The sequence below is a fragment of the Mus musculus genome, chromosome 1 (genome assembly GCF_000001635.26).
Source record: "Mus musculus strain C57BL/6J chromosome 1, GRCm38.p6 C57BL/6J".
NCBI classification, from domain to species: domain Eukaryota; kingdom Metazoa; phylum Chordata; class Mammalia; order Rodentia; family Muridae; genus Mus; species Mus musculus.
Window position 1 is genome coordinate 158,925,801 of NC_000067.6, and position 12,033 is coordinate 158,937,833.

The following is a 12,033-nucleotide window of genomic DNA, read 5'->3' on the forward strand; positions in this document are numbered from 1 at the left end:
AATTAATAATACAACAAAAGAAACAAATATTAACTGTATCTCCAAGCTAGACAGAAATTAAAAGAAATATCCAGAGACTACAGAAAGTAAAAGAAGATGGGAAAATTCTGAGCTATAGAACAAGTTCAAGGCCAACTGCTGGGGGAAAAAAACTGTCTTCAAAATAAAATAATTTTTAAAAATAAGAAAGAAAATCCTATTGACTTCCTTGAGGGACCTGGAATTCCTGATGCCCCCAAAGTTAAATTTTATAGAATTGCAGGTCTCCTGGATTAAACACAAAATGAAATGTAGGGGTTATCAAAGTAAGAACATAAAAGCCAGAATTCACAAAGACCGTGTTTTTAATAAAATAGAGTCCCTAAAAGTGACAAAGGCCCACTTTTTAAAGAGGGACAAGGCAAACTTTGTGTTGCTTGGTTGTGAGACAATAAACAAGGGTAAAATGCCCCTGAAACCGTGTGTCTGCAAACTAATTCTCTGTGATTCTCATCTCTATTCTATCACCTTGCAGTCTTTCCAAAAAATAAAGTCTTTGTGTTAATAATATATTTTAAAATGGTTTTATATTGCCAGGTCCATAATACAGTTGCCAAAAGTAAATAAGTGTATCTCCAGTGTAAGAAAATGGGTTTATAATAAAAAATTATCTCAAAGCAACATGAAGAAACAAAATCCCTGAAGAAGAGTAAGCAGAAATAACAAGAACCCCAGTCATATTGTGTAAATTAGAGAAGAAAAGGCTGTAATTTTTAATTGGTCCTTTTGAGATGAGATATAGATTCATATGCTGTATTACAAGGCAACCCTGACTTTACTTTATACACTTTCCATTGATTGTCGCATCTTTAAAAACTATAAGGCACCATCTCCATCAAAGGGCCTGAGTTCCATCCCTAGAACGTAAAGGTAAAAGAAGCAAACCAACCACTTCCACAAGGTTGTCCTGACCTCCACGTGCACATGTGCCAGAGCATGTGCACATACATAGCACACACGCTCACACACTGTAGTAATAGTAATAATAATAATAATAATAATAATTAATAATAATAATGTTTGAAAAAATGTTTTCTCTAAAGGAAAATATATATCTCAAGGTACATGGTAACTGTTAAAACAGACACATAAAAAAAACAGAGCCTTTTGTCTCTAGACATTTTCTATGGCACCCAATTGTTTCTTGTGCAACTGCCTAAGCCAAACTTCTAACAACTGCTATGGCTATAACTTTTCTAACTTCAGCCTTTTTCACTCGTACCTATGAAACATCTCCTTTCACATAGCCTTATGTGTTCACGTGACAGACACTAAGCACGTTGCTTCATATCTTGACCCTTCTGTAACATCTCCTACATTCTGCTCTTCATATCTTAGACAAATCACTTTTTTCATAAAGCCCCTCTATTGCGATTTCTACCTCCTTTCCTTCATCTCCTCATGTGCCCATGCTCTGTAAAAATTATACAATTGAATTCAATTCATAGTGATTATTTCTTCTGTAAGGGACATGACCCACCATTGCATTGTCTCTGAAGTCACTTTGATGTCTGCCACTGCATGGCAATAGTTGCTTCACTGAATATATCTTAGTCTTACATGGAAAATGTAAAGACTTGGGTTTTTTGTTTTTGGTTTTGTTTTGTTGCTTTTTACTTTTCCAGATGGGGTTTCTCTGTGTAGCCCTGGCTGTGCTTGAACTCACTGTATAGACCAGGCTGGCCTTGAACTCACAGATTAAAGGTGTGTGGCATCACCACCCAGCCTAGATATTTAACTTTAAAAAGCTATTGCCATCATTAAATATATTAATTAATATAAACCTTAGTTCTACTCTTTACAATATAACTAACAATTTTATTTTAAATCATGGTGTTCTGAGAACACATGTGCTATGCATGTTCTATGATTACAACAGACAACCAGGGAAATCTAACAAAGCAAAACAAAAAACAAAAGTGAGTACGCTCGCCCAAAGTAAAAGATAATAAAACAATTCACTCTGCCCAGAATGTTGAATCAGTTCACAGAAAACCACAGACCTAGACCCCAAACAACCTCCCCAGCTAATTTTGTCCTTTGGTCCCAGTTGCTAGGAACCAATGCTGACAAGAAATCTATGGCTTTTACCTCACATGGAATGGTAAGCTGGGTCAATTCTCATTTACGGACTGCAGGATTTGAACAAAAAGCAATTAGTAGTAAGGGAACAGAAACTGTGATTAATCGAGTAGACGGCTAACAAAACACAGTGTGCAGAGTAGTGGTGAGGGGAGGGTGCAGGGAAACTGCTGCTGATGGAAATCACGAATGTTCAGAGCCGGTATCGGCCACCACCTATGGCTCCTATGTAACTGAACAAACCATCCAGTGTCCTCAGTCCAGGAAATCTCTGGTTCTTAAGAACAAAACACCCATGGGAGGAGCTACAGAGACAAAGTGCGGAGCAGAGACTGAAGGGAAGGCCATCCATAGACTGCCCCACCTGGGGATCCATCCCATACACAGTCACCAAACCCAGACACTCTTGTGGATGCCAACAAGAGCTTGCTGACAGAAGACTGATATGGCTGTCTCCTGAGAGGCTCTGCCAGTGCCTGACAAATACAGAAGTGGATGCTCACAGCCACCATTGGACTGAGCACAGGGTCCTCAGTGAAGGAGTTAGAGAAAGGACCCAAGGACCTGAAGGGGTTTGCAGCCCCATAGGAGGAACAACAACATGAACTAAGTAGTACCCCCAGAGCTCCCTGGGACTAACCCACCAACCAAAGAAAACACATGGTGGGACTTATGGCACCAGCTGCATATGTAGCAGAGGATGGCCTAGTCAGCCATCAATGGGAGGAGAGGCCCTTGGTTCTGTGAAGGTTAGTTACCCCAGTACAGGGGAAGGCCAGAGCCAGGCAGCAGGAGTGGGTGGGTTGGTGAGCAGGGGGAGAGGGTAGCGGGTAGGAGGTTTTCAGAGAGGAATCCAGGAAAGGGGATAACATTTGAAATGTAAATAAAGAAAATATCTAAGGAAAACAAAACAAAACAAAACAAAACAAAAGCCTAAGACTTTTGAAAAGAATCCTGCTGCATCTGTGACATCCTTTCAAAGAGGTTCTATTTGGAACAGTTCTGTCTATACTGAGCACCCTATATCTGCTATTGGAATCTGCTCTCACTCACTGTCCCCTGCATCTCTCTTCCTGATGCTGTAGTTGACTATTATTGCTCTGTTCACTAAAATGTATGTCTCATGCCTTCAGAGCATCCTAGGACTTCAGTTAACCAAGTAATGCATTGGGGAACAAAACTAAGTAAAGCCATTCTTTCCACCAGCATCTTTAAGTTATTTTGTTTTCCTCCAAATGTGGCAATTCTACCAGTGCTGAGATGAATACAAAAGGTTAATAAAATATATACTCTTCTCTCATCAACAGACTAATAGTCTCTGACTTTGAATCTCTATGCTGACATTTTTCCTATGTGAGCATATGTGTGAGATACATATGTATATTTGCTGGTTACACATACACACACACACACACACACACACATATACATACATATATATAAAACTTTATTTTTGCTATACTAACCAAGTACATCTTATGTTCCAAGAACTATCAACAAAAGATCAAAAGTCTTGTGTAAGAGACAGGCAACAAGGGATAATTACAATATACTAAAATGAATATATAGTAGGACAAACGTTTATAGTAAATATTTTAGACACTGTGGGCCATCTGGTCTCTGCTGTAACTATACAACTCTGCCACATGAAAGCAACCCATAGACAATATGCAAACAAGTGGGTATGGCTGTGTTCCAATAAAGCTTTATTTATGTAAACATAGTTGGCCAAATTTAGCTCACTGATCATAGTTTGCCAACCACTGTACCAGAGTAGGAACATGACTTTTGAACAATTATTTGTTGGATATTTAGCTTATCCTTTTCTCGGTTCTAGGTGCGAGAGTACAATAGTAATCCAACCACGTGAAAATCCCTTCACTTTACATTCTACCAGAGGAGGTTGGCATTAAGGACAATGAACCAAATAAGAGGCTAGTGATGAATTCTAAAACAAAAACTCAAACAGGAACAAAAGCCTGAAAACTCTAAGGAGTGTGTAACATTTTAGATGGGTCCACCAAACACACCTTACCCGAGGGTGACTTTGAAAAAATAACCAGATGATCATGTGCAAGATAACCATGCATAAAGCTGGAGAACATTCCAGAGGAGTAAAGCCACCAGAAAGATCCTGCAGAAGGTGTGTACCCCGCAGATTCAACAACAGGAGTCAATTAGCTGGTAGCACATAGCAAGAAGTGAGGCCGCTAAAATAACATTGTGAGCTAAGAGGGGAGGGTCCAACAGAACCAGGTGACATTGTTCCTTAACCTTGATTCCTTGTGAGCTGAGCGGTCACTGTGGGAGGAGGACATGATCTGAGTTGTGATCTCAGGATTAATATGGTGTGCTAAAAATAGAGCTGGGTTAGAACAAAGAGCAGGAACACAAAACAGGAGACCAGTTTGGAAGCCTTTGCAACAACTGAGGGCAAGGTGGGCATAGCCAAGAGCAGAGAAGCAATGAAGAGGAGATGAGCATTATAGATGCAAATCAAAGGCCATAGTACAGGACAAGGAAATTTCCCAGGAAAAAGGAAGTGGTACTCTTGAAAAGTTAAGGCTAAGTTGGCATTAGTTACTCAAGTGTTGAGCTTGGGAAATCAGGCCCCTGATCATTAGACAAAGTCCCAGAAGAGAAGGAAAAGAAAGTGTGCACCTCAGAAAACCAATTGGTCAGCAGCTTCCTCTAGGGAGAGATGCTGGGATTAAACAGCCTTAGAAAAAAGCCTGGAGCGAAGGCGGCACGTATTCCATCCACTGTCTAATCTATATCTTTGACATCAGGAGAGCAAGAGTCTGGGTTAGGGAAAAACAAGATTTAATATTTCTTTGGTCACTAAAGTAAAATACAAGGTTTCTAGAGAGAAAACAGAAAGGAGGAAATAGGAAAATCGGTGCACACATAAATACGCAGCTGTCTTTCAGAGGCCTATGCTCAAATTCTAAGAAGAGATCTTTGAAATGACATCGGATCAGCTGAGACAGAGTGGCAGCTGGCCAAGGGACCAGAGAGCTACATCCCAACTCTTAGGAAAACACCCAACTCCCTTGAACGGCTGGATACAGTTGGAGACTGGGGTCTCTCCATGTTTTTCCTAAGAGGAAATATTTGTAGCCCAGACAGACCACATGGCTCTTTCACAAGTCTGTATCTCAGGCCAAGACATAACCACAAAGGGAGAAAAACAGTCTCTCTCTCCACACACCTGGAGAGAAAAATGCACTTAGCCAGGTGAACAGTAAAACTGGCTTTTATTTACTCTAGGACAATATTTATTGCAACTGTGGAAAATTTGCCTGTAGGAAAGTAAACAGGAGAGGTTTCTATTTCTAGGTAAATTGCCTAAGCTTATCTTTTTTTTTTTTTTTTTTTTCTGATTCTCATCTTCAGGTGACATGAGTGTGAGAAGGGAGACAACCCCTTAGTGTGCACAGTTCAAATGTGGTGAAGTGGAACGACGGAGGGATTTTTCTGCACAGTTTTAGAGCCTCCCCTCCATTCCATCTCTGCCTGCTCTCTTCTACCCCCCCCCCCCCACACACACACACACTTATTTTCCCCTGCATTTTTTTTTTTTTTTTTGGCTTCAGGGAACTTTGAATCTTGACTTCAAAAGAAACCTATAATGAAGCCTGGCTGATGGTTAACAGACCCATCACTGCAGGAGCCCAGCTCCACCATTCCTTTGGCTCAAACACCACAGTGTGTGGGTGAGCAAATCCCAGCGAAGTCCCTGCACACAGGCTAGTGCGGCACATGTATCTCCACCCATTCCCTTTGATACCGAAACCATACACATTAGCCCTCCTGACCCAAGATGTACCACTCCTATAGCGCAATGCATATGCTCTTTGATAGGACTCTGCTGGGCACCTCTCAGCCCTCACACTAGCACTCTATGTACACTCCTCTACCCTGGAACAAAATTCAGGGGATGGAGGAGGGACCAGGGTTGTGAACACAAGAGATGTTTGCCTACCACAAGCTTCGGAACACAAGTGGCCAGTGTCCCACTGTCCAATTCCTAGCAAAGTCAAAGACTAAGTGCTTGACGGACTTCAGCCATTTGTTCTTGTTTGATGATTGTTGTCCTCAACAGTGTTACAGAATCTGAGACACAGAGTCAACAAAGGAAATAAGCGCCCAATTCCACATTGCGCTGAATACCTAATCCAACCCTTGTGTAAAGGAGTGAGTCAGAGAGAAAGCAGGTACAGAAGCAGAGAAACTAGGTTAGAAAGGAAAATAATAACAATAACAAAAATGACCAAAGGAAATCGATGAATTAAAAAGGTCAGAGACTCCAGGTTTACCTTCAGCCATAGAGATGGTCTTAGCTTAGCTCCCTAAGGAAATGGTCAGTGATTTTCCTGACTGCTTGGACATGGGTCCTCTAACCCCCCTTCTCTCCTGCACCTCTTGAGGACTCCCTAAAGACATCTAGGAAGTAGAAGTGGACATCTGGTTTATGCACCCTGCCCTAGCCACAAGCCAAGTTCCTCTATCACAGTAATTGTGATCCACTGGCTGGGTAATGTATCTATAACTCATATCTCTGACCAGTCCCAAGTCTTATAAATGCTTTCCCTTTGATAGCCCCATCTGGGCTACAGATGTTTGATGTTGGATTCCTTTGGTTCTCTCCTCTTCCCAGTCTTTGAGAAAGGAACTACTTTGGCCTACATTTCTGATTTCTCAATGGGAGTGGTGGGAAAGCTGAATAGAATTTGGAAAGCAAGAATAATCATTGACCATCAGTCATCAATTACTAACAACTGTTGCTCTGTAATCTATCTATAGGTCTGAGCACATTCTCCCATTACCTCCCCCTAAACTGTGAGCTCCTAAGTAGATGGACTCTGTGCCTGGCATACTCAGTTGTTCAATAAGTGTCTGGCAAAGCATTTGTTGAAGTTGGATCCGTTAAGAGTCACAAAATAATGGCACGGTGAGATTGAGCTCTGTGATTTAATTATAATAAGAGTGTTATACATGGCTAATTTAGTTCAGAAATGGCCACTCACTTCACCAATTCCAAAGACCCCATAGAAACTCAGAGATCTTATGAATCCACAGTTCTTTCAAATGATCCAAGCCATGGCACAGAGAAGCACGTTATAAGCTATGTTCTGTATTTTATGCTTCAGCCTGTATTTAAATCCAGATAATTTAGATAAAAATTTTAAGACCCCAGTAAGTTGTTAGCACTGTTCTTTGTGTGTTCTTTTATTTGTTCCTCTGCTTAATTTAATGTATCTGACACACCATAAGAAGCTGATAAAGGAGAGTGTCTAACTTTTCTTCCTCACCAATATGAGTTATAAAAATAAGTCAATGTTTTAATAATAAAAGTTCAGCACAAAAACATCCTGTAGAAGATAAAGAGAAATCTTCACACAGAATACATATGAGGGGATGGAATGGGAGAAAATCCTTACCTCTTACTATGTATTTTAGGTTTCATCTTTCAAAAGGGGAGAGAGATTTTAAAGCATACTCCCTACTGTGCAAACAAGGACTAGACATTTGAAACAAATTACCAGCATGAAAAAGATAAGAAGTATTTTGAATCTCATTTTCATTAAAAAAAATTTAGAACTTTAAAGAAAAAAAAAATGGTTGGCCAAAGAGATGGTGCAGCACATACTGCTTTTCCAGTAGACCCAAATTTGGTTCCTGTATTGGGAAGTGCACACCTCCCTTTAACTTCAGCTCCAGAGATCCTGTAACTCCAGCCTCCACAGATACCAGCACATGCATCCACACACCCTTACCCAGACACAGCATTTAAAATAATGAAACCAAATCTTTAAAAACTAAACTCTTAAATAAAATAGACTGATATTTAAAATTATAAGATTTGGCCAAGTGGTGGTGGCACATGCTTTTTTAATTTCAGCATTGGGGAGGCAGAAGCAGGTGGATCTTTGTGAGTTCCAGGTCAGCCTGGTCTATGAACCTACACAGAAAAACTCTGTCTCAAAAAGCAAAACAAAACAAAAACAAACAAACAAAATAAAACAAAACAAAAACTAGAAGATTTAAAAATTTATTTGTTAAAATTTTTAATTTGATGAAAGAAATAGAAGATAGTCCCTCCTCACCCTTTGGGCTAAGATCAAGTGCATGTTAACATGTTGATGTCTGTTCCTCATTTAATACAATTTGATATTTTTGAATATGAAGATTTAGGGCTAGAGAAATGGCTCAGTCAATAAACTGTCCTTATTGTAAGCATGAGAATTTGAGTTGAATATTCCAAAGCCTGTGCTCTAAAAACAACCATCAAACCTGGTGGTGCAGGTGAGTGATCTGAGAGCTGGAGATGTGGAAACAGAGAGATCCCTGGGGCTCACTGGACAGACACCCAAATCTATCCAGCAGGTTCCAGCCAGTGAAAGACTATGTCAAGAAAAGGTTGACAGTACCCGAGGATAACCTAAGACTGTCCCGTGCCTTCCACATGCCTTGATCATGTAGACTGATTTATAGTCACACAAACAGCCACACATGCATGCACATGTATATACACTGTGACTGAGATATTTGTAACAATCAAAATGTTCAAATATTCAGGGCTGGGAGATTTGCTTAGTGGTAGTGTATGTATATGATCAAGGCACTAGATCAAATGCCAGTACTCCTAAAACTATAAATATCTCCTTTAGATATATAATGCAAATACTGTATGTAGCATCATAGGTATGGATAATGAATGGAATAAGATGTGTTCCCATAGCAACTCTGAGACAGTGAGGAGAATACGTTATGAAGTCTCAGATATGAATAATGCAACAAAAAAAACAAGGAAATAAAGGACCATTCCACAAAGGAAGATAATGGTGCCTGGGCACCTTGTAAGACTATTACTGTGACTTCGATGAGATTCCCTGGTACGGTTGCAATCTGCCATATCATTTCCCAAAGTCTCCTATGTTAAAGCACTGATAGAACATTTGGAAGTGATCAATTATGAGAGGAGTCATCAATGGAAATAATCTACCGATCGAATCATCATTTAATGTCATTGTGAAATCGTTGAGAATTATGAGGTAGGGCTTACCGAAGGGGGCAAGTCAACAGGGCATGCTGCTAAAGAGCCTAGCCCCTTTCCTGGCACCTCTCAGCCCTTCTCTGCTTCCTAGCTGTCATGAAGGAACAGCTTTCCTCCATTGTGCTATATAGTCTCCCATAGGTCCTGATACAGAAATTGAAACCACTAAGGTCACAAGTCAAAACACATGTTTCCTCTTCTAAATCACTTCCCTCATGTATCTGTCACAGCACCAAAGAGTCTGACCCAGTTCTTCAATGGCCAGCGTGATGCTATGGGAAATGATAGAATATATAGGAATCCTAGCCTACTGGGAGGTTCTTGTCTAATCTGGGATGTGCTCTCAGAGGGGATTGCAGCACCTGACCCCTTCCTCCTCTTCTTTTACCTCCTAAAGTATGAAGCAAATAGTTTGTTCCTCCCAAAATGCCCTGCCTTATCCACCAGGCCAACCTGGAGTGGGACTAGTATATCCAGGAAATGAGTCAAAATAAGCTAACTTCAGGTCTGTCATCTTACTGACAGAAACGTGACTAATTCACCAACTCCCTCATCAGGAGAGTGGCTTTTCCAAGATCTATGCACTCGAGAAAGACTTCCGTTTCTCTCTGAGAAATACTGTTTCTTCTTGAGGATTCCTCAGCCTCCTCTGATGAGAGAACCCTTTGAGCTCTTGCATGCCTCCACTACACTGTCTGTGCCCTCCTATGTTTTGTGTAAGCTTGGCCTTTTGAGAGCTGTAGGTTATCTTAGGCATTTCCAGGGGCATGATTACCTCACAGATCTAGCATTTCCTAAAAGCCCAGTAAAGCCTAGGAGGGAAGTTTCATTTGACCATTGTGTGAATGCCTTTTGATCCTGAAATAAAAAACAAACAAAAACAAACAAACAAACAAACAAAAAACACCGTGGTAAGAAATGCACCCTGTAAGAAGGACACCCCAGACAAACCCCTGTTTCTTACCTCTTGGGTGAGTCAGGATCAAAGCAAGTCTTTCGGACATCAGTCACTTCCGGATCGCAGCAGTCTCCATCATCGAAGTCATTCAGCATGTTGTTGCACTCCACGTGACAGAGGCCATCCCTGCGATTCCAGGAGTAGCAGCGTCCCTGCAGGCGGCAATCGCCCCCATCGAAGCCGGTGAGTGGATGCTCACATTCAGGGTCACAGTGGTCATTGCCAATCTTGCTGGGCTCACAATTAACAAGCACAACCCGGTGGCGCAGGGTGGAGTTGTGGACTCGGTGGACACTCAGCTGCCAGCTGATATTGTAGCGGCTGAAGGCCTGGTTGAGGGCCTCATGCTGACGGCGGATCTGATGATCACTCACAATGGGATGCAGACCCTCATCATCATAGATGTTTACCACCTGGTAGCGGATCACTTTCTCTCTACGAAGGGGCCCATGCTTATTGTACTGGGAGATGAGTTCCACATTGTCACAAGCTGTTTGCCCACAAGGTGGGGGTTGTAAAGGTGACAGAATCTCAGGCTGTGACTCAGAGTCCTGGAGAACCTCCAGCCGGGGATATAAGTCATCTCTAAATGGAGCCCACTGTTCCATCAGAGGATCGAAAGTGGCTGTCAGGATCAGGGTGGTCAACTCATCTGCTGCACTTGGATGCAGGGGACTGTGCTGGAGGTGGGTTTGTGAAAGGGCGGTCGACCAGATTACCAGTGTGCCCAGGTAACCACGGAAATAATGTCCATCCTCGGAGCTGTCCCCTCCCAGGATTAAAGAGCGGCAAGACGCCATGAAAGGGCTATTTAGCGGTCCAAACTGGTCACGACTACTAGCCACTCGAGTGCCATCCACATACAGAGCTGTATGCTGTCCATCGTAAGTGGCTGCTACATGAGTCCACATGCCTGGCTGGTAACGGCTGTGGCCAGTCACAATAGTGGCTTTCTTCATCCGGTCAGTGCGGAGGGAAAAGAAGAAGCGAGCATCTCTCCACCCCTTGTCCTTCCCTGAGCGGATCCCCAGGGCCCAGCCCTTGTCATTGACTGTGTGGGAGCAGTTATCAAACACACCTGGGAAAGAAGAAAGAGTTGAAGGGAGAAAGACCAGATACAAAAGGAGTGGAGAAAGGGAGAGGAAAGGCTGTGTAAATAGCAAGAATGTAGGTTTTCAGTTCCCCACATTGACTAACTCTCTGTACTCCCATATTAAATATTCTGACAGTATGTGTTCACCAAGGAGGGAAAAAAGATGCCATTCAATTAAATTCATTCTGGTAGTTAAAAAGTATCCAAGATAGGCATCTAGCACAAATTTCCTTTGCTGGAAATATTCTTCATGCTCATGGAGTTTGAAAGCCTGCCTTACTTCACTGACATTTCTTACTTCATCCTTACAATTCTTCAGAAGCCAGGAGGGAAGCCATATAGTTTCTGAGACCAAATGGTATCATTCATTTTCTCTTTTGAATGTTAAAATGTTTCTGGTGAGGGACATAAGGAACTTGTAACATCCAGACACCACCCTATTCCTCCAAGTCAGTCTCAGAGAGCAACTGATTCCCAGACAATACAAAGTAACATTGGTCCCATTGCCCTATCCTCAAAATTCAGAAAGTCAGTTATGGGACTGGCCATTTTCTACTCAGGGATTCCTCTCACAGAACACAAGCAGGACTTCCCAAGTAAATGAGATCACTGCATGGGTGGACCCACAAGAGGCTCAGAGCAAGCACTAGACCAGTCAATCCATTTGAGTAATAATGGCAGGAATACCTGTGAATACTAATTCTGAAAACAGGGGCAGCAGGAAGCATGGTAAGGACACAGTGGCAGGACCACAGATGGAAGGGAACTCTCAGGCAGAGTGGAGCCCTTGGAAGCCCCAGC

At 41.9% G+C, this 12,033-nt stretch overlaps 1 protein-coding gene across 2 annotated transcripts in view; it reads right to left on the minus strand.

Moving 5' to 3' along the window:
• Positions 1-12,033, minus strand: part of Pappa2 (pappalysin 2) — a 248,725-nt gene that overhangs the window by 214,074 nt on the left and 22,618 nt on the right. For both annotated transcript variants that reach the window (XM_006496824.4, NM_001085376.3), the window contains one exon: positions 10,146-11,217. In XM_006496824.4, the coding sequence (XP_006496887.1) occupies positions 10,146-11,217 (1,072 nt within the window). The remainder of the gene's footprint in view (positions 1-10,145; positions 11,218-12,033) is intronic.